General features: G+C 38.4%; 1 protein-coding gene across 4 annotated transcripts in view; it reads right to left on the bottom strand.

Moving 5' to 3' along the window:
* The window catches only part of dnajc6 (DnaJ (Hsp40) homolog, subfamily C, member 6), a 44180-nt gene that overhangs the window by 9065 nt on the left and 13638 nt on the right, over positions 1–21477 (bottom strand). For 3 of the 4 annotated variants that reach the window (XM_046050569.1, XM_046050566.1, XM_046050567.1), the window contains 10 exons: positions 19189–19324; positions 11818–11867; positions 10211–10359; positions 8637–8759; positions 7144–7277; positions 5463–5657; positions 5040–5157; positions 3908–3987; positions 3461–3654; positions 1212–1583 (listed from right to left, as the gene is read on the bottom strand). In XM_046050569.1, the coding sequence (XP_045906525.1) occupies positions 1212–1583; positions 3461–3654; positions 3908–3987; positions 5040–5157; positions 5463–5657; positions 7144–7277; positions 8637–8759; positions 10211–10359; positions 11818–11867; positions 19189–19324 (1551 nt within the window). Of the gene's footprint in view, positions 1–1211; positions 1584–3460; positions 3655–3907; positions 3988–5039; positions 5158–5462; positions 5658–7143; positions 7278–8636; positions 8760–10210; positions 10360–11817; positions 11868–19188; positions 19325–21477 lie in introns of those variants that run through there. The other variant, XM_046050570.1, reaches the window with a different exon arrangement.

The raw sequence follows: 21477 nt of genomic DNA, 5'->3' as shown, positions 1-21477 counted from the left end.
AAATTTCGAGCAGCACACCACAAAGCTTGTTCAATCATGTTTTTATCAACTTAGAAATAGAGCTAAAATTCGATCTATGTTAACTTTTAAGGACACCGAGACCATTTTACACGCCTTCATCTCATCACGCCTGGATTATTTCAACAGCCTTTTCACCTGTTTAACCCAAAAATCTATTGATCGACTCCAGACTGTCCAGAACTCAGCTGCCAGGCTTTTAACCAGAACAAAGAAATATGACCACATTACTCCTATTTTAGCGTCATTACACTGGCTCCCAGTATGTTTTAGAATTGACTTTAAAATTCTATTGATCACTTTTAAAGCTCTTCATGGCCTCTCGCCTTGTTATATTTCTGACCTTTTAGTCCCATACGCACCAGCACGTACCTTGAGATCCTCGGGCAGAGGTCTGTTGTCTGTTCCAGAGTCTCGACTGAAAACTAAAGGGGACAGAGCGTTTGCTGTCAGGGCCCCGAGGCTCTGGAACAGCCCGAGGAAATCAAGGCGGCTGAGTCAGTGAACTCTTTTAAGTCCCTTCTTAAAACATACTTTTATAGGAGAGCTTTTCCCGACCTTATTTGACTTTATTTTATCCCTTTTATTTTATTGTATTTTACTAATTTTATATAAAATTTTCATGCTCTTATCTTTTTTTTTTTTTTGTATTATTGTTTATACTTGTTAAAGCACTTTGTAACTTGTTTTTGAAAAGTGCTCTACAAATAAGGATTATTATTATTATTATTATTATTATTACATAGTGTGAAATATCAAAAATTATATTCTTCTTACTTTCCTTACAGACTATTATTATATTATTATTATTTCTTTTAGAAGCAAAATGAACTCAACAATTAATGTGAAAGTATTTTTTCTGACCTGAATTTTCATCTCTAGATTTACATGACACAGGTATGAGAATTTGAGTATAGGATATATTACTTGACTTAATTACAGTATTTATTCATTTTATGCATTCATATTTTATCATAATATTAAATATATTTGACAAAATAATCTTAACTAATCTTGGCTTCTGATCTAATAATGGGATGTAGAGATTTAACCACACATCATCTGATGAAAACTGAGACATGCAGTTGAAAGGGAGAGAAAAAGCTAATATGTGGACTTTAAACGTAGTCTGACAAAATAGTTTTAACTTAAAGTTCTAGGTGTCAAATGTCATTTCAAACTTGGTATCTTACCTGGTGGCGCAGGGGAGTGACATGGCGAGGCAGTATTTGGGACTACTTTATGTGGTGTGGACTGGGCAGATGATGGCCCACTGGTTGGCTGGGGCGGAGCTGCAAACAAGTCCCCTAGCAGGTCAGTGGTTGCAGCTGCAGTAGATGGCTGAGATGAAGGACACGGGCGGTTGATCTCCCCATCGAGGCCAAGAAGATCTACTTCTTCAGCGGCTGCAGGGGCTGCAGGCATTGGAGCTGGGGGATCAGGTCTCTGAGGGGCCGAGCTGGCGCTGCTGCGCTGGCTGGAGAGCGAGAGCATCTCATCATCCGAGGGCTCGCTCTCCTCGCCAAGGCCCCGACCCTCTAGACCCCCATGGGGCCGACTTGGCTCTGCAGGGAGATGAGACAGAAATAGAAGAAAAGAAGTAGAGAAAGAACAGACAGACAGAGATAAAAATGCAGTGAATTACCAAATGAGACAGGCATGCAAAGTGGAGAAAGTAGAACGTGGAAGAAATAACAAAATAGGTAATTAATTGGGGTAAAGCATATAGAAATAATAAGAGTATGTTAAGAGAAAAGGGGACAAGAGCAAAGTAATAGGCAACTACACAGATCATCTCCACTACAAGCATCAGCTATTCTCCTTATACTGTGTGCTATGTGCTATAATACACTATGCTGCACACTTTGCACTAGCTACCTTTTGGCTACAGTAATTGGAGGATATAGTTTCTAAAACAACATGATACATCTTTATTTACAGGAATCCGATCCATATAATATATATAATATACAGTATACCAAGGGATGGGATGTACCTCAGCTAGTACTAATTTAGAGCAATATTTCACTTTGGTAGAACATTTTTTAATTTGTACCACTTACAGCAGCACAGTTTTTCCCTTAGCTTCCTTTAGCTATTGTCACTGGGATCACATGTTTTCACTAGTGCCATAAAAATATTTCTGTGGATAAAGGGAAAAAATACATTGTATCATGCTGTAGGATATTGTGGGATTTGTTTTAAGATAATGACTTACATTTATTCAGGTCCCCAGCTGATTAGCATTTATGCCAGAAACAGATTAGACTCATCCACCAAATTGATATATCACCCTAACAAGATCGGGGTTGATTTCAATTCAATCAATACAGATGGACACAGCCAAGTGATATCCAACAGAAGTTTTATTTGTCAAAAGGGTCAGTGCTCTCATATATTTGTGGGGAGAGTATGATTGAATTGAACCAAGCCCTGGTGAACTAATGTCACTGTACTGAACAGTTTCTCACAGTTATATGGTCTCCCCTACTGTCTTACCCTCCAGATCCAATCCCTCCATCTCATCTTGTAGGGATAAAAATGAGAGTTGGTTCATTAGTTTGTTCATGTGTCTGCATGTTAACGTATGTCAATGTGTTTCTGCATACTGTATTACAGTACCTTAATAGTTTTCTGTTGCAGTTGTGCACCATCTTTTTGTACAACATTTGAACATAGCAATTTGTGTATGAGTGTCCATGCATAATGGATTTGTGAGTGTGTATGTGTTTGTTTGTGGATGTGTATTGTTCACTTGTTTCTAACCTTGTGAGAACAACATAATAATGATGAGTAATGTTTAGCTAGGTCTGATTTTTTGTTAAATTAGTGTAAGATTTAGGGTTATAACATATGTTTAGGGTTACTTTAGGTTTAGGTTTTAAGTAAGGCTAAATAGTTAGCGGTTAACGAAAAAAGAACAAACAACAGGTAACAATTAGCAATTTTGAATTTATATGACATTCAGGTTGAGAGGCTTTACCCAGCTAAACTAGGAAAGACAAAAAAATTCCTAATGTTGTGTATAACAAGATGCAACACTTTCCCTATTGAGCTGAAAACTTGATACAGGGCTTTTCTGTCCATATTTTTCGCTCAGCTACATTACTACTGCCTCTAATGTAGCTGGTGGTGAAAATTTGACGTTGTTGTCATTTTAATAAAGATCGAACAGATAGCATACCTTTCAACATCTACAGCTCCCGTAGGGCTTTGGCAAGCATTTAGTAGCCAGTATGGTAGTGGATACCTATTTTGCTATGAACAGAAAACCCTGGTGTTGTGATTGAGCATAGACAAAAGCTTATAGATCAGAAGCTATAACATAGAGCTTCCAACCTTAAGTGTGATGTGCAGTATGTTATGGATTAAACATATGTGTGCAGTCCACTTTAGCATAGGCGGTCTGTATTTGTCCCCAGTGTACCCATCCTCACAGTACCAGCAATAGCCAGCGCGTCCTGATGCTCCTGGTGGCAGGAGAAGAGCACGTTGGGGCTGAGGTCTTTACAGGGGAACTGCTCCCACGGCGGCGTCAGGTCTTTCTGCTTGTCTACTTCCTCCACCTCCACATCCAGTATCACATGGAAAAGCTGGGGATACTTCTCAGGAGAGTCACATGCATCCAGCTCTGGTCTGAGAGGAAAAATTGGGTGTATGAGAAAAAAAATGTATGTGTGTTATAATGAGAGGTAAAGGGAGGAAAAACAGATTTAAATTAATAGGATTGTTTTTTTTTCTAAATATGTACTTCTGAAAATCACGATTTCAGTTTCATTTTCATTTTCACGTTTTTGGAGAGAGTTTTAACATATAGTCATATATTTGTTTTTCAATTGTGCTCATACAGTAGCCTAAAAGTGATTAACATAGAAGAAATAGTACTTACTTGTTAAACTTTAACATGGTGGTACCAGGAGCGATGAAGCCAGTGTGGAACTGGATCTGGAAGATTTGGGTGTTGGACACCTAACAACAGTAGAACAAACGTATGTTTGGACCATGTGATATTTTAGTGTAGCCTATCATACCAAATTGCATCAATAGTCAGATGTACTTTAGTCTACCCCTGCATAAATATCCCAACTATAAGCACAACATTATCTTTGTTAAAATGCATTTAGTAGCCATTATGGTAGTGGATACCTATTTAGCTATGGACAGAAAACCCTGGTATCATGATTGAGCTTTTCAGACAGGCTGATGAAAGAGAAAATACACAAAAGCTGTTGGATTATAAGAATTGCTGGAATACAGATTTGAGATCTGGGGAGTTTCAGGGGTATCAAAATCAGGATCAAACTACAGACTGTCAACTTCATCCCATTTACCTGAATGGATGTAGAGTTGAAAAAGTAGTTTAACTGTTAAGTTATTCCCAAAACACTCTGCTGTAAGGCAGAGCTTCTTTCTAGAAAGTGTTGACTTGACTGTAAAAGCTCTAGTTGCATGCACATGCTCGTTTACAATGCTATTAAAACCTATAAAGGAAATGTTGGGGGTCGTACACCTTTAAAGCAATATATCAACAAATATACTTTTAAAAGTAAAATCATATGATAACCAGAAGAAATGATGGACAAAACTAGGCCCAGGTTGTTATAAAAAATTTAGTTTTCATTTTAGTGTCAATCACTATACAATGTCTAATGTTTCTCCCTATGCTACTGTTGGAGGAAAGCAACACATTTCCATGAACTGAGTGTGTCAGCAAATTTAAAACCTGTCTGCAACATGTCACTTCTTGCTAATTCTTTCCTACTGAAATTTTGTGGGTTCATGTTTGGATCAAGATGCACAGATATTCAGGTTAAGTTGCAGCTACATCCTGAGACTTTGTTTGATGGCAATATGATCTTGTACCAAACTTTTGCTATATTGCCTAACATGTTGTTTTGTCAAGTTTGATTAAGCCGTTGACTTCATCGGTGCAAAGACATGGTTTGTAGTTTGCTCTGTCAACAATTGCTGGCTCTTACAATAAAAAGACTAGGATAAAGCGTATAGCACATCGAGTTTACCTTGGCCTGCAGGCGTCCTCCAATGGTCGACCTCATGTGATACACTGAAACGACGACGTCTCCTTGCACACTCACACCCAGAGGGAAAACTACTTTACCCTCTTGGACCCTGTGCTCTCTGGACATGCAAAGTGTGAAAGAGGGAGAAGCATGGAGAATTGAGAACAGAGGAGGACAATGTGTTTCAGACTCTTTGATCATATCTTCATATATATCATTCATTGCATACTAATTTGATTTCTATTTTTATATATATGGATTTCTATTTTCACTGTGCAATTCCAGATGTGCTCAATTATAATGCTCTTACTCCTTTCAGAAAGCTCACTCTAATTCAGTTTGTATGAAAATGTTTGTTAGCAGCTGTTAACCCTTGTGGACTGAGCGTTTTAAATCTTATATAAGCATCGGGCACAGCCCTACCTCATCCTCTCGTAGTCCTGTGCAGTGGTGAAGATCTTTGTCTCTCCTAGGAGGACGTCGCAGAAAGGTCGACAGCCACTACGCTGCTTGTTGAAGCAGGGGACCGGAATCATGTTGAGGGCCTTGATAACCAAAGGCTTTGAGTGGGGTAGACTGGGCTTCTCCGATACCATACTACATACATACCCTATGTACCTGCATGGAGAGAAGACAAGATATTAATTTGTATGTTTTTTTTTTTCATTGTCTAATGCATCTCTCACTGTTATGTCCACATGTAAGTAGCAACTTTGGTGATATGTATCATCAGTCATTCACAAACTGACAAATGCTATGCATACAGTAGGGGGCTCATTAAACCGGGTGGTGATGGTGCATCGAATAAGACACATGCCTTTGGTGTGAGAGACCCAGTTTTGAATCCACTGTGAAACACCAATGTCTCCCTGAGCAAGACACTTAACCCCTAGTTGCTCCAGAGGCGTGCAACCTCTGACATATATAGCAATTGTAAGTCGCTTTGGATAAAAGCGTCAGCTAAATAAATAAATGTAGTAATGTAATGTAGTAATTATACTCTGCGGCACCAAACGCTGTATCCAGCCAACAAGTAGAGGCACAGCACCGTTAGAGGAAGGTGAAACACAGTGATCCGTGCAGGCAAATCAATTTAAGGACTTTGAGGATTGTCCAGAATGTTTATTGCAGCCATTTCCATAAAGTCTTTGTCAACTTGCACTAAAACTTATGAGGGAGCTCTTGCTCAAGCATTGACTGATAAATACTACAGCCATTGGCTGGCAGGGTAACACAATGTCCATCCTTGAGGGTCTGCTAGCTCTGCAGCCTAAGATTCATGCTTAGGAAGAGAAAACTGAAGACTGTTTGCTGTACTATTGAGCTATTACATGTTTTCTACTTATTTTCACTACACTATCAGCTACCACCAACAGCAAATTGTCTGAAAGTATGCTATTATGATAGAATCTTAAAATGCATTGCCTTCTAAAGAGCTAGATAAACATAGCTAACAGTGGAACAATTTGATGATGTGAAAGTGTTTCAAACCCCTTCAAAACAAGTGTTTTTTCTTGGAAGCTGTAAAACATTCAGTAACCCAGCAAAGCTTGCATACATGTACACAGACAAGTGTTAAGAAGAGTAAAAATAAATAAATTTGGATTAGTGGCCAATGGCGAATTTGTCTGTTCGAATTCTCAGTCATCCAGGTCATAGTTATCAAAGGACCAGTCCAGTTGCCCTTGTTTTAACCCTCCTTGGGAAGGGCAAATTTAATAGACAGCTACATTTAGTGTATTATTAGATAGCTACATTTAGTCATTTCAACAGCTGAGAAATATCAAATCTGCATTACCTGACATAACTGATTATCTGAAGCAGTGATGCTTTCAGGTGATCAGTCATGTCCACTCCCAACACACACATAAAGTCTGACCATGATATGTGATAGTTCCAAAGTGATTTTGGCAGCTTTGATATTTGGTAAACAATTGAATTAACAGCAGAGAAAACACAGGCAAGAAAATGTGTAAGAGGTGTTACAAAATATGTGTACTGTAGATGTCATTTTCCTGTCCTTTCTTTCTCTTTCACTTCCCTTCTTATCTTTCTCATTCTCTATCATGCACAAACAAACACACACATGTTAAGGGATGCAAACCTGCGGTGTGAAGGCCAGAGACCGGAGCCTGGTCTCTTGGCACTGAGCAGCTGCATGGCAGGAACTGGATTGTTGAAGAGGTGGCAGAAGCAGAACATGGCACAAACCAAAACACCTGAGGGAGAAGGACCATCCTAAAAACAAACAAAGGTGACACTGAGGCACTTTACAAAATGGTGGGCAAATAGGCTATTGTATTTTAAAGCTTCGCTACTTTTTGGTCTTGTCTGCCATGCATGTTAACCCCTGCACTGCTTCCATTTACATCTTAGCATTGCAGCAATAACAGTATCTCGTGTGAACATGTATAGATCAAGCCACTGAACACAATGACACAAACCTTCTGAATGCTTAATGTAGATCTGTAATTAAAAAACACATAGGCCAACACTAAATGTAATGGTAGTAGAGATTTTTGTTCCTTGAGTGTGTTCACACAAACATTCTTGTGATCTGAAGCAGAGAAAACAAAATGAAAAAGGTTTTAGAAAGGAACCGTTTGGTGGAGGTTACGCAAGGCGGAGCCGTTTGCCAAGCCACAGCCAAACCGCAGTAACTTGGCAATAACATGCTCTACCACATGCCAGTGTACAGTACTGCTGTCACTGAATTAGAATAGACAGAAAGGCCAGTTTCACTGAATACTTCAGTGGTGCCTGTATTGCAAACATTTGCATTGTCAAGTATTTAGGGTTTTAGCTGTGAAATATGCCTGACAGTATCAAAGTTTTAATATATTATCATAGGTGTACTAAAAAGTGCAACTGGTTGATGAGGTAAGGTTATTGGGTTTTCCAACGTGATCTCTGTCGAGCAAAATACATACACTATGGATGAGAAGAATTTTCTTTATCAATTCATTTCAATTCAGTGGATTTTTATTGGTATGGGTTTATGGTACAGACGTTTACAGTGTGAAATAAAAATGTGTACATAAACAGAATAATTAATAATAATAAATGTAAACTTGCAGTTATTATTAACTATTATAAACACTGCACTGTTCTTTATTTCATTGAATGTTTTACATTGAAGGAGAAAGTGCATCTCTGTCTTAGCCTCACCTATTGAACACATGACCACATATTCTGTTTTGGTTACCATGATATTTAGTGTCTTCCTTTTTCTAATGCCAGTTTGTTGTCACTGAGCCTGTACTTGGTTAGAATCTGTCTATGCTTTCTATCTCTGAAAGTAGAGAGATATTCTGCCAAATCTTAATCTATTTTTAGAGCCAGATAATTTTTTTAATCTACTTTGGCTTTGAGTTTCTTCTTTCAAATGTTTCTAGCCATTGCATTATTATTTTGTTTTACTCTAATTTGTGTTTGGACAGCACCAATCAAACACGTAAACCTAAAGAAGAGATTTAAGAATACATCAGAGTGTACCCATTTATCCACTCCAATCCAATGACCAACATATTAAAACATGACTAACATCCACACTTAAAATGAATATGATGAAGGTACTATATGTGAGCGTCTTCTTACCGAGCAGGTGATGACACACACATTCTTGGGATTCTGTTTGATCCAGTTGTGCATGTTCTTACACACTGCAAACAAGTTGTGAAGGCTGGGAGCCTGGCGAGAAGGCCAGTTACACTCTGAAACCTGGAAAGGAGTTGGTGCATGAAATAAGACAGGGAGGAAGAATGAGGGAAAACAGATAGAGACACAGAAACAGACAGACGTGGACATAGGCCAATAACATAAAAAAAGCAAAGGAAGGCAGAGATAAAGGGAAGAGAAGAGGGAAGAAGAAAGGTGAAGTAATAGAGGAAGAGTTCAAAAAACAAAAAAAAAGACATATAATCAGAAGGGGTGGAGAGAGGAGAGGTAGAGGTTAGCAACAGTGCTGCAGCAGAACAACATCACACAGCACACACAACCTCTTGCCATGATGAGTCATCTGCAAAAGATACAGCCACAAGCAGACAGGGGGCCATCTTGGCCATGTAAACTCCACAGCTTGACTCCTCAGCTTTGGATGTTTCTGCAGGAGGGTGGCAGTCTTTCATTTATAGAGATCCCACATGCGCCTTCACTTGAATCCAAATCCACATTAATTCTGGTGTTTCAATGGTAGTTCAGCTTGGACAATTGGATTAGTGAATTATACATTTTGGAGACATCTGTGGTCACAAGTGGTTATTGCTGTGGTAAAGGTTTTAAAAGATACACTACATGTTGAATCTCTGATGTGTTACATCTCTTTAAAATTAGAATACCAAAAAAGACTACTTCTGCAAAAACATAGCAGCAGTAGAAACAAGCTGTAAACACTACAACATGTTATCAACTTTTAGGTTGAAATTAAAATTAGCATTAACACAACATTATAAAATATTACATAAAAAGATGATATTACAGACGTGTTGGCAAACAGCTGCCTAATTACACATTCAGCAGACACAAAGCAACATTGGCATTCATTTGCAATTGTGTTTTTGGCCACTTGATATGTGTAAGTCCAACATTCACTTTCCTTTTAGCTATGTTAATGGTCTCCGCCAACTTCTCAGGGAAATATCTGTCTTCAGATGCTAAATGCTCCATTATGTTCTCCAGCTAGGCCCTTTGTCTGTTTAGCGTTGGACAAGTAGCAGCAAAGTTTATCACAGCTTCATCGAGCTGCCTGCTGCAACTGGAAGCGATACAGATTACAGCAGTGAAGGTAATCCAAAACTATAGTTGCAGGCCATAAAACGGAAACAATAACAAAGATGTTAAAAAGCTATGTGGAGCAGTGGATAACTCTCTCTGGGTTTGTTACTACAAGCTTGCTCAATGAGATTTAATGACACAGGAGTGGAAAGCAATGATAGGCCCGACTGGGGAAATGTAATTAGAGGTTTCAGTCTGGGTGATTCCATAGTTCCACAGTCCCCACTTTAAAACACTGGCAGACCAAAGATAGCCAGCAAAGTGTAATGTAAGTCCTCACATCTCACTCTGATGTTGTAATAATCCAGGGTTTGAAAATGGTGCAGCAACCACTAGCAACAAGGTAATAAATATGTAATGGCTTCATCTGTAGTTTCATAGTGGAGTATCACACTCACCCTGTTGGAGAATTTGGCGCCACGATAGTTGCGCTGCGATAGATTGAAGACAGTGTAGTGGTCGGCATGGCGACTGTCGAGGAAGGAGCGAATGTCCTCTACATGGTTCTGGTAGCCAATCTGGACTGACTCCGCTGGGTAGGTCATCACTGAAAAACAATCCATTCAAATGTTGGATGAGATTTTTTTAAGAATTTCATGCACTGTTGGTGCAGATGTTTCCAAACACAATGTACAATAGGCTCACCATCTTACAATGTCCTAATATGAAGAGTAGGTCCACATTCAAACATGACTATCAACATTTGCACAGAAAGCATTATGGGATAGAAGCTCTAAGTTGACAAATGCTTAGCTGACTGTGTTCTCTAATAGACACAAGTGATATGGTATGTAAAAGATACCCTGCATGTTGAGCCACTGCTATGTTACATCTCTTGAAGATTAAAATAGCAAAAAAGACTATCTCTACAAACATTTACTACATCACTCAATAAAGTATTCTGATTCTGAGGATTGCTGCTCCACACACATGTGAAGCTGTAAGCAATTAGAGAATAAGAGAGGAAGACATAGGGAAAGCAGACCAACTCAAGCAGACCAAACCAAATTATGAACAAGCAGAAAGAAAAATATATTCAATACAGGAAAGAAACGACCAAAACACAAAGTAAATTACAATGTTATCTGATCCAAAAAAGAGAAATCACACTGGAAAATTACCTGAGCACAATAAAATGTCCTAAACTAAGAAAAATTTTGACAACATACAGACAGAGTGAACACAGCCTGGCCATAGAAAAGGGTCGCCACAGACAGAGCTGACTAAGAGGAGAGACTCTGCTCCCAGTGTGACACAGGACAGGTAGCGACAGAGCTGCACTTTCTAACTTCATGCCCTAAATATAAAACACTAAGACAAAAAAACTTTGCAAACATTTCCCAAATATACCCCGAATTCAAATTCATATCAGACACACAGAAACTCCCCTATTTACTGGGAGAAATGCCCAATTGTGAAATAATTGCTGCAAAATATGTCTCCTCATGCCATGAAGTGAGGACAACCAGTGGAAACTCAGACTGATAAATAATTGTAAAAATTGTCAAATTATTATTATTTTGATTGTTTGACATTTTAGTAATTGTTTTGTTTTTACATTTGAAACTGTTATAATAATACACACACGTTACTGTTTCATTTATTTATTTTACTTAAATTCTTAATATATTTTTATTTTTTTAACACACACACACGCTTACTGTTTTATTTATTTTATTTTTTATATATTTTAATTTTTTTTAACACACACACTTACTGTTTTATTTATTTATTTTATTTTAATTTTTAATATATTTTAATTTTTAGAACACACATACTCTTTAATTACTTTGCGCTTTAATTACTTGTTTAATGAAATGTATGGGGTTGATTGTTCTTATGTAGTTTGAATGATGCTTTGGCAATATTGTTGTTATACATTCTGAATAAAAAATAACTTAATACATGATTTACTTTTATTGTTGCTTATTTGATCATTTGTGCATCTATGCGCACAGCTCACACATGCACATAAAGTCCATTAGCAACAACTAAATGTGTTTACCTATGATCCGGGATGTGATGTACGCAATGTCCAGTTCCCCTTTAGTGTACCTGTAACAAAGAAAGTAACCTTTGAAGATTATTTTAAACATGCATTTTTCATGCAATTTCCATGACACAGACAAAAAGAGGAAGGGAAGAGAATAAGATTACAATCATCTGAATGGATTACATTTATATAGCACTTTATCTTGATACTCAAAGCTCCACAGTGAAGGGAAACTCACATCAACCACCACCAATGTGTAGCACCCACTTGGGTAATTCACATCAGCCATTTTGCACCAGAACACTCACCACACATCAGCTTTAGGTGGAGAGGGGGGAAAACTTACAGCCAATTACACTGGGGGATGAATAGGTGGCCAGATGGAATAAGCCAGGTTGGGAATTTTCTCTGGGGAACCCCCTACTCTTTGTGATAAATGCCATGTGATCTTTAGTAATGAGCACAAGGACTACTTCTCTGACAGCACAGCATCCACTGGGTTTAAAGTTACATCCAGAGGGAAGACTGCCCATTACAGGCCCACCAACACCACTTCGAGCAGTCACTCAGTTTTTCCAGGAGGTCTCACATCAAAGTACAAGCAAAGCCCACACCTGCTTAGCTTCAGTCATTCAGCAGAAACACAGTACTTCTTGGTATGGCTGTTGGCCAACAGTGCTAACAACCTTCAGCAATATTACAAGCACAAAGAATCGACTGACACTCGAGAAATCTCCCAGATTTGCACAGTATTTGTGAAATTTGTTGTATTACAGTTGTTGTTGTATACTGTTATATCAGATGCAGCAGGCACATGTGTTTTCAGAGAACTTAAGCATTTGGTCAGGAGGAGGGTCAAAAGATGCCCTGTTCTTTATAAATATCAAATAATTAAAAAGAGATGAATGCATAACTGTCCAGCATCCATAAGGTTAATCAACCTCTCTGCCTCTCGCTGTCAGTGCATGTAATGCATACCCAAGTAATTATACCCAACAGGCTTTAGAGCAGAAGCTTCCATGTGTCTGGTTGTGGGGAATTTGTCTTTTCAGGCTCAACACACTAGGCTGAACTACTCGAGATTAAAAGAACACCATATGTGAATTCTTCAATTGAGCATCATTGCCTTTCATTGCCAAATTTAGCTATTCCATATGGAGATTTTTTAAAGTCTGAGAGCAGCTGCAGTGCACACACATACAGGAAATTCACTACTTCTACGCCATGGAAGTGATGGAAAGCAGTGCTTATGAAACCCTATGAAGCAGGTGCAGTGTGGGGGAATGTGCTTTTTTTTTTCTTCTTGAAATAAACAACCAATTTAGTTTTCTCTTAATAGATATCAGGTGTGAGTGTGACAATTATACAGTCCATGCTTCGTCTGACGTCTTTGTCAGCTGTAATATCTTAATGTCTATGAAGTAACCTAGAAACAGGTTTAATGATCGAAAGAAAACAGTGCTTCACAAGATTATTTATCTTTGATAAGAAAAATGTGACTTTATCATCCTAAAATAAGAGTTATATTGAAAAAAGAAAATGTTTTCACCCACAGCAAGCAACAGCAAAAGACAGCTCGACTTCCCACTGTACTGCAATTATCATGCAAAACTCATTAGTAGGCTAATGTGTATCAGATTGAGTTGAGTTGTTGCCTACTGTGAAAATCCTCCAAGCAGGGCTGATCTGGGGCCGTCATCTCTGTGTGGTCATGGAGGAGTGCCATATGGCGCTGATGCAATCCAAGACCTGTTTATGTAATGCCCTGCTATTCAACTAGACTGCTTCGAGGTGAAAGTAGGCTAAGTGTGTCTCGGGATTTTCTGTAGTGTTTCACAGAAATGCATTTTTGCAAATTTGTAATTCATCTTACAGCGTCATATATGGCAATTCCAAAAAAATATTTAATTGTTGTGTGGCATAGCCATGAAAAAGCTAATGTAACAGACAAACAACCAGAACTAACTCCACCAGAGAGAAAGGTGGGAAGAGATGGCTGTTTGTTTGCTGCTGTGTCTTTCAGCCCTGGATAATGAAGTAATTGGACCACAGTTCATGTTTCTATTTTCATCCAATTTTGTGTGTTTATCCAAGAGAGTGACACAAAAGATGAAGATCTGGACTACATACTCCTATTTAAACCAGTACAGATTTTCTTAACAATAATGTGAGGTTGAGCACAAATTGTTAATTACCTTGCAAAAAAAAAGAGCAATGTCTGAAATTAAAATATATATATTTTAAGTAACTGAACTGCATTAATTTCATGTCATCTTGACCTTTATTTTAGTCCCAGAGATATATTCCACACATGTGATCAACATCGGAGCAATGAGATGTACAATGGAAATCTGTGGTTTTACTTGCTTCTCTCCTGAAATAGCTGCTTGGCTATTACAGGAGGAAAGCATGTCAGGTGTCTGGTTTAAAAGGTCATGGCCAATAGCCACGGAGTATGCAAATGACAGTCTCCCTGACCTCTTGAGTTAGAACTACAGTCAATTAAAACGCACTGCACAGTGTGGTGAAATGGATGAAATAGGGGGAAGGGCACAGCAGACACTGGAGAATTTTCTTTCATTTTATAGAAATTGGTCAACATATGTTCTACACCTTCAGTATGATAGATACATTGTAGTATCATGACTACATGTAAGCTGCAGAATTCCTACTAGTTTTCTATAGGCTGTGTACCTGGATTTCAATGGATAAACTCTCAGAAGTAAGATAAACAACCAGCAATATTGATCCAACCATTTTAAATGTATGTGCAAATGAGCAATAATAGCTCCACTTCACTGAATGAACATTGGAAGATCAGTAAGACTAAGATTCCTAAATATTGACACAACTCTTTTGATTCATCAAATAATGAAATAATTTTTTGTTAGCTGAAAAATCCTCATGTGTTCTGGCTACAGTTTGGCTCCTATTCCCTAGATCTATTTCTATGAATTACTTGAGCATTATGAAATAAACAAAATTATGAAAGAAACATTGACACATACCTCTCAAGTTTTGATAGAGCAAAGCAAAACAATGGAAAGCAAGTTAGTTGTGATGGTCATTACATATAGCTTACTAGCTGGCTAACAGGCAAATGCTTTGAAGGACACATTTTGTAGCATAATAAAATTTTTTCCCCACATCGTTGTTTGGAAAGTTCTATGTATGTACAGTACACAGGAAATGAAATAGTACGAAGTGCTGGATAAAAAGCATCTAGTATTCAAAATTTTGAGAATCAGAATCAATTGACTTTCTGTGTTTATGCAGTTGTGTGATTATTCTGACACAAACAGCTGATTTCAGTAAAAACATTATGTTGCAGTTTAGAGCTAGAGTGCAGGACTTCTGCATATAAATATAAGCACTGGAGAAAATAGAGTTAAAGTTTGGAGTATAGAGTATGGAGTTTATGAGAATTGTTTATTTTGTTTATTATGAGTACAGTGTTTGTTAACATGCTTGGCAACGTTGTGCATTGTATGCTGGCTACAGCAACTAGGAGTATGGCAGAGCCTATGGTGGAAACACTCAAGAGGTATTCAAGAAACGTTAATGATGCTCCAGATAAAAAAGAAACTCAGCATTCAGAGGAAGGAATACAGTCAAAAAAAGAAACAGCGAGGACAAACACAGATAACTATTGGTATATATTTTCCTCAATGGAGAGAGCTGAAAGAAGAGAAAGGAATAAAGGCAGACACGGATGTCGTGTCTTGGACAGGTTGGTATTTGTTAAATATTTGTTCTGCTCTTACAATTTCTCTACATAAATAATGGATTTTTGTCTTGGACCTGGAAACTTCTCTGTATTTCTGAAGTACATTATGAGCATGCATCGTCTCCAAAGGCCCTTGTCTGAGTTTACTATTTTATAACTGTTTTGTGATTGTTGATTTATTAGAATTTAGTTTTTCTGTGATTACTTTACTGCTAACCTAGCCACGCTTTTTACTTTTACTGTTGTGGACTGTGTGTGTATTTACTATATTAACTGTACTATTAATTAATAACTATAAAAACTTTTAACTATTAAGTATTAATTATACTTCTATGGGGACTCAATGTTGATCTTTCACAGGTGATACTTTAGGCATTAGGGGCAATATTAATTTGACAGTCTATACTTTAGTGAATCTAGTTCTCTTGTTACTGTAGTAATTCATTTTTGCAATACCTTTGGCTGCATAGCTGCATTCGTACACACACAGGGAGGGCAGAAGAGACACACAGACACCGACAAGCACCAGCACCACAGTGCCCGTTGTTTATGTTTCCTCCTGGAAGATAAACATCAGGCGCACGAAAGCCATTTTAGGTCAAATTATATCAGTGGAGATATGCTCTAACTATAAACACACACACACACACACACAATCAAACAAACACAGTGTAAGTGGGTTGGATCCCAGTGGATATTACATTTGGTTTTTCTACATTCCCTCCATGCTTCTCTCCAAAATTGTCTATTTGAAAGCTTTTTTATTTTTTGAACAGCATTGCTATCACCTATCTGCTTCCTACTGGCTTTTCTAGTTGATTTCATCCCAATTCTTTCAACTTCTTCAGCCTAAATTATCTAGCAAGAAGTACCTTGATATTGTGATTTATATATTTTGGCTACTAGAAAGGAAAACCATTGTTTAGTGAAGAAAGAATTACAGAGACAAAGGGAGATGTCAGCTGAGTTTAGTGTTAATGAAATGGGGACAAATACCAAGCAAAAATGAAAATAAGCCAAAGAGGATGGATGAAATCCAGTGACAGAGAGAGAGACTAAGCAGAAAGGAGAGAGAGATGAATGTGTGTCTGGTGGGGGGGTTGGGGGGCGGTCTGGGTGCAGACCAAGGACACTGTGCCTTTCACAAACCCAGATCCCTCCATTGCCATTGTGTTTCTCACAGACAGAGGAACGCACAGTTGAGCATTGTTGCCAGATTGGTTTCCCAAAATTTCTCTTCAGCCAGGTAAACAAACAGCAGGCTGCTTTGAATAATTCAGCAACAGCCTTTGGCCTTGAATATAGATCAGACAGAGGCAGAGTGGAACCAATCCAGTCTAGTTAGGGGTGTTAAAAGAGGGCCTGGTTCACAATTGTGCTCGCATGGGTTTTGCCTTATGTCATGCATGTTCAGAGGAAGTGTTCCAACAGTCAATACAATACATTTTTTACTTGATTCTTTTTGCACCTGATGTATTTAAGTCCAATATTCACTCTCCTTTTAGCTCTCCACCAACTCTTGAGGGAAAAATCGGTCTCTTTAGCTGTTAGATGCTCCACTATATTCACCAGCCTCTAACTTTGCTGTTTGGTGTTTGGTCCTGGACCAAAACAATGAGCTAAAAGACACTAAATGCCCCTTGGACCTGAGGGGAACTGCTAAATCGGATGATAATTCTCTGTGGTTTTGTCACTTTAAGTAACCCCTTTAACATTGATGAGAGCAGCTTTAACCAATTGTACAAATAAAATATTTACAATGCTGTTTCTGTTTTGCCTAGGTTTTACACTGGTCTGAGCCTTGAAATAAACATCTAATTTTCTCCTAATAGATGTCCAGGATTTGAGAGTGACAATTATACAATCCATGCTTGTGCTGTCAGTCCTAGCACAAAAATATTGAATATCTTATTATGAACAATCAAGAGCAGTTAACTTGAAGGTACTGGACTAACTAAAGGTGCTGGACAGGATTATCCATCTTGGATAAGAAAAATCTGACATTATCATCTTAAAATCAGATATTATGACTTCCTTGAATTGCTTTTTTTGCAGGGTGAATGAGAGCAGCTTACCTCTCAAGAATACATAATTAGATCCTGCAGCTCTTTATTTTATCACTCTAATTAACTGTTGACTTTGTTTCACCCTCATGGAGCAACACATGTAAACAACCAATGACAGTCAATGGGTAGGACCCAGAAAGTCATGATACTATATCTATGTAATCCTTCCATCATGCTTGAAACTGCTCTGTACATCATACTGCATGGTAAGCTGTATAGCTCAGTTCACAGTTTGTTTATTTATTCATGAGGGTAATAAACCATCGAGTACACCCTCAGCCTTGGGAAATTACTTGTGTTCTCACAGTCACTTTTTCTGTCCTTCCATTTCTAAATAAAGCTATTAAATGTAACACATACAACAGCGCAATTAACTCTTCAGTGTGCCAGATCCCAGCATGATAATTAATGTTGACACATCATAGACTCATCAAAGAAACCTGCAAAGCTGTTATATATTTCAAGTGTCAGTACTAACTCTGCCCATCTACCTTTCCTTTCTGTGGCTTTCAGTCGGTTGCCATAGTAGCCTGCCTCCCACCGCCCCATTATCTCAACCACCCACTCACACATATATATACAGTCCACACAAACACACACCACCACACACAGGGCCCTGATGAAATGAATCCTTCTGTATCAGCAGTGCACTGGCCATTTGGCACAATGAACTGCCATGAATAATTCAGCCAGGAGAGACAGCAAAGAGAGGAGAGGAGGGAAGGTGGAGCCGAGATGAGAGGCAAGAGGTGGCCGAAAACACGAGGGAACGACGGGACAGGAGAGTGGGAGTTTGCCAAGAAGTGAGCAGCAGAGGAGGGGGAGACACAAGAGAAGAATAATCCCGATCAAACTTGCTGAGTCAATAGTGAGAGAGGAGCTGTGAGTGTGTGTGTTTCTGACAATACAGAGGCCCCTTTGTGCTGCCCTGTGCAGATGCCTGTGCACAAACACATTGGGACGACCGAGCCGTGCCAGACTCTGCTACCTCTCTCTTCCCTCCCTCCATTCGCACTGCTCTGTTTCACATCTAAAGATACAGGGGACTCACTTTACATTGTAATCAACAGCTGAAACAGCATTAAATCAAAATAAACATTACATTTGATATTATTGAACTATTTTAATATTTGAGCTAAGTTTCTAACTAGCATGCACCGTAACTATTCATGATGGTAATCTCTTGTTAGGGATCTTCAAAATTATAGTCATGGGTGTTTAAATATGCAGTGTGATCAGGTCTATGCAGTGTGAAAAAATTCATGCTACCATGAAACTTTTGCATTACTTTAAAAACTGCTCCAAATGCTATAATATAATTTGTCATATGAGGGTTCATGCTACAATTTAATTTAATGTCACACTGTGAAAGATGGGTCCAATAAAGTATTACAAACTAAGAAATTAGTATTAAGGCATTTCAGATGCAATGAATGCCTGATAATCTATTATTGTAAAAAGAAACAAAATAGAGAGACAACTCACTCAATTTATCAGCACTGCTCTCATGTTTTGAAAATGTTGAAAAGTTGCTCATAGCGCCTAAGCAGAAGAGGAGTTGGAGAGTGTATGAATGAAGAGGTAACTTACGTGGCAACCTGATGCATGACCTTAGTGGAGGTGTCTTTCAGCGTGTCCTTCAAGTTGTCCTTGAAGTTGCTGAAGAACTTCCCAGCTCCTCCCTTCACCATGTCCAACAGTCCTCCGCCATAACTGGCATCCATATCTGGGGACAGAGAACCTTTAGTCAATCAGAAGGAAACAAAAGAGAGGGAAACAAAATATGCACATACTTTGAGGATGCCTACAGAGAGGCTCACTTCCATGTAAAAAGAAACCTCCTTCCTTACTTTTTCAACCGATATATAATGGCCATTTTGATGCAGATGATGTATTTGAAAAATGTATACAGTGTGTATTAAATAAACATGATCCTTCAATTACAAATTGGAGTTAAGAGGCATTCATTTGACTTTAGTGATGAACATATGAGTCACTGCACAACACACCGAGTAAACACATGTGTAGGTGTAAAGGAATGATGAAGAAGGACACACAATACAATAAAATGCATACCATCTGGAGCTGTGAATTGCTGTGTGTGTGTGCGGGGTTGGGGGGGGACACTGAACACAGACAGAACACTGTCTGTTTTGTCTGTTAGAACAGACTCAAATGTCATATTTTTTTATTAATTTGCCTCCCTCCTCTCTCCTCCTCTCTCTATGTCTCCCCTTTATCTATATCCACACATAGCAACCGCAGTGGCATCACTTGAGGTGTAACTTGGCAGTGCTGACAAAACTGCATTATGCAGCAGAAAATCTCCCTCAACAAGGATTTTCAACATTTTCAGCTGGAGTCTCTTCTATGCACCTTGGTTGATCAAAATAAAATCTACATACAGACAGACCAGCAATCATTTTCATTTTATAATTTATTTTATGGCGATAGCTGCCAGTGTTACCCAGTTGGCTAATTTGGGCCTATGATGGTTAAAATTTACAGACAGAAGACGTCATAAAAACAAACTCATTTTCATAATTTTGTGTTCTAGCTTATCATCTGACATGGGGCAACTTGCTACAACCTTGAGTGTAAAGTCCTACTATGCGCCAAAGCAGGTCCCGGAAAAGTATTATGTTTCGGGTTGGGCTTGGAGTATGATATCTAGGTGAGGCAGATGGATCATTGTGATAAGATACTACAATGTCAGGAGCTGGTACTTGGCTGAAATTTGTGTGATGTTATTGCCACTAAAAACATAACCTTAGATGAAAAGCTAATTTTCTTTTACTGGCCACTTTTGCGAAATGATGGTGTGCTGCTGTGCCTTATTCTATCTAGACCTATTAGTTATATTATGGCCACTTCCAGAGTAGTTGTTCTTCATATGTGAGAAAACCAGTCTGTGCATCCAAACCAATCATATCTCTTCCTCTCTGATTAAGAAATAACAAAATTACATGAAGCATACAGATGTGGGTGCAGACCAGGTTCCGGTCACCATGCCATACATAGTATCTCCTCACATACAGTTCTGATGTTATCACATTAATTGTCACTGAAAATCATTTGAGATATCCCAGTTTCTTTTTCTAGTAACATTCGTGGTGCCATGGAGGGGCACAATAACTGATTTTGACAGCAGACTTTCACACATATTCAGACAAGACAAGACATTACCAACACTGTCTCTGAGGAAATCTAGGGAGAAAGTCTGGCTGCTGAGACAAAGTGTCCTGATTAATCACAAACAGTAACTGCTTTAAAGTCTTTCACTCTGTCCCCTTACTCTATCAAAAACATTGCTTGTCTCCTTCAGATCTCTCCATTCCTCTCTCTTTCTGTGTCTGGTTCTCCCCATCCTGTCCTTCACCACATTCCACGATTCTTCACTAAATTCTAAATTTAGACTTTTCATCTCTGACTGCACATAGGCCTGAAATGTGTGACAGGGATTTTTTCTGAAGAATAAAGCTCCTGCTTGTTGAACTCCTACAGCATATGATCCACAGAAATTTCACAAACATAAATGGAACTTTGCCTATGGCAATCAAACCACTGCTGTTAAATCAGACTTGGCCAACTGAATTACACAAAATGTTTTAACTGAATGGGCATGCACATAGTGACAGTAGTGTAGTAATGGCTGCTTTAAAAAAAGCACAAAAAAATAGAGTACCTCAAATTGTATATATATACTGTGAAATATTGCATTATGGGAATTGAAGACTCAAGTGTATTTGGAGCAAGACCCATACTATTGGCCAAATATCAAGATATACAGTGCCTTGCGAAAGTATTCGGCCCCCTTGAACTTTTCGACCTTTTGCCACATTTCAGGCTTCAAACATAAAGATATAAAACTGTAATTTT

The sequence above is a fragment of the Micropterus dolomieu genome, linkage group LG05 (genome assembly GCF_021292245.1).
Source record: "Micropterus dolomieu isolate WLL.071019.BEF.003 ecotype Adirondacks linkage group LG05, ASM2129224v1, whole genome shotgun sequence".
In the NCBI taxonomy this organism is placed as follows: domain Eukaryota; kingdom Metazoa; phylum Chordata; class Actinopteri; order Centrarchiformes; family Centrarchidae; genus Micropterus; species Micropterus dolomieu.
The sequence above is the reverse complement of the archived record's forward strand: the minus strand, read 5'-3'. Positions and strand labels throughout refer to the sequence as shown.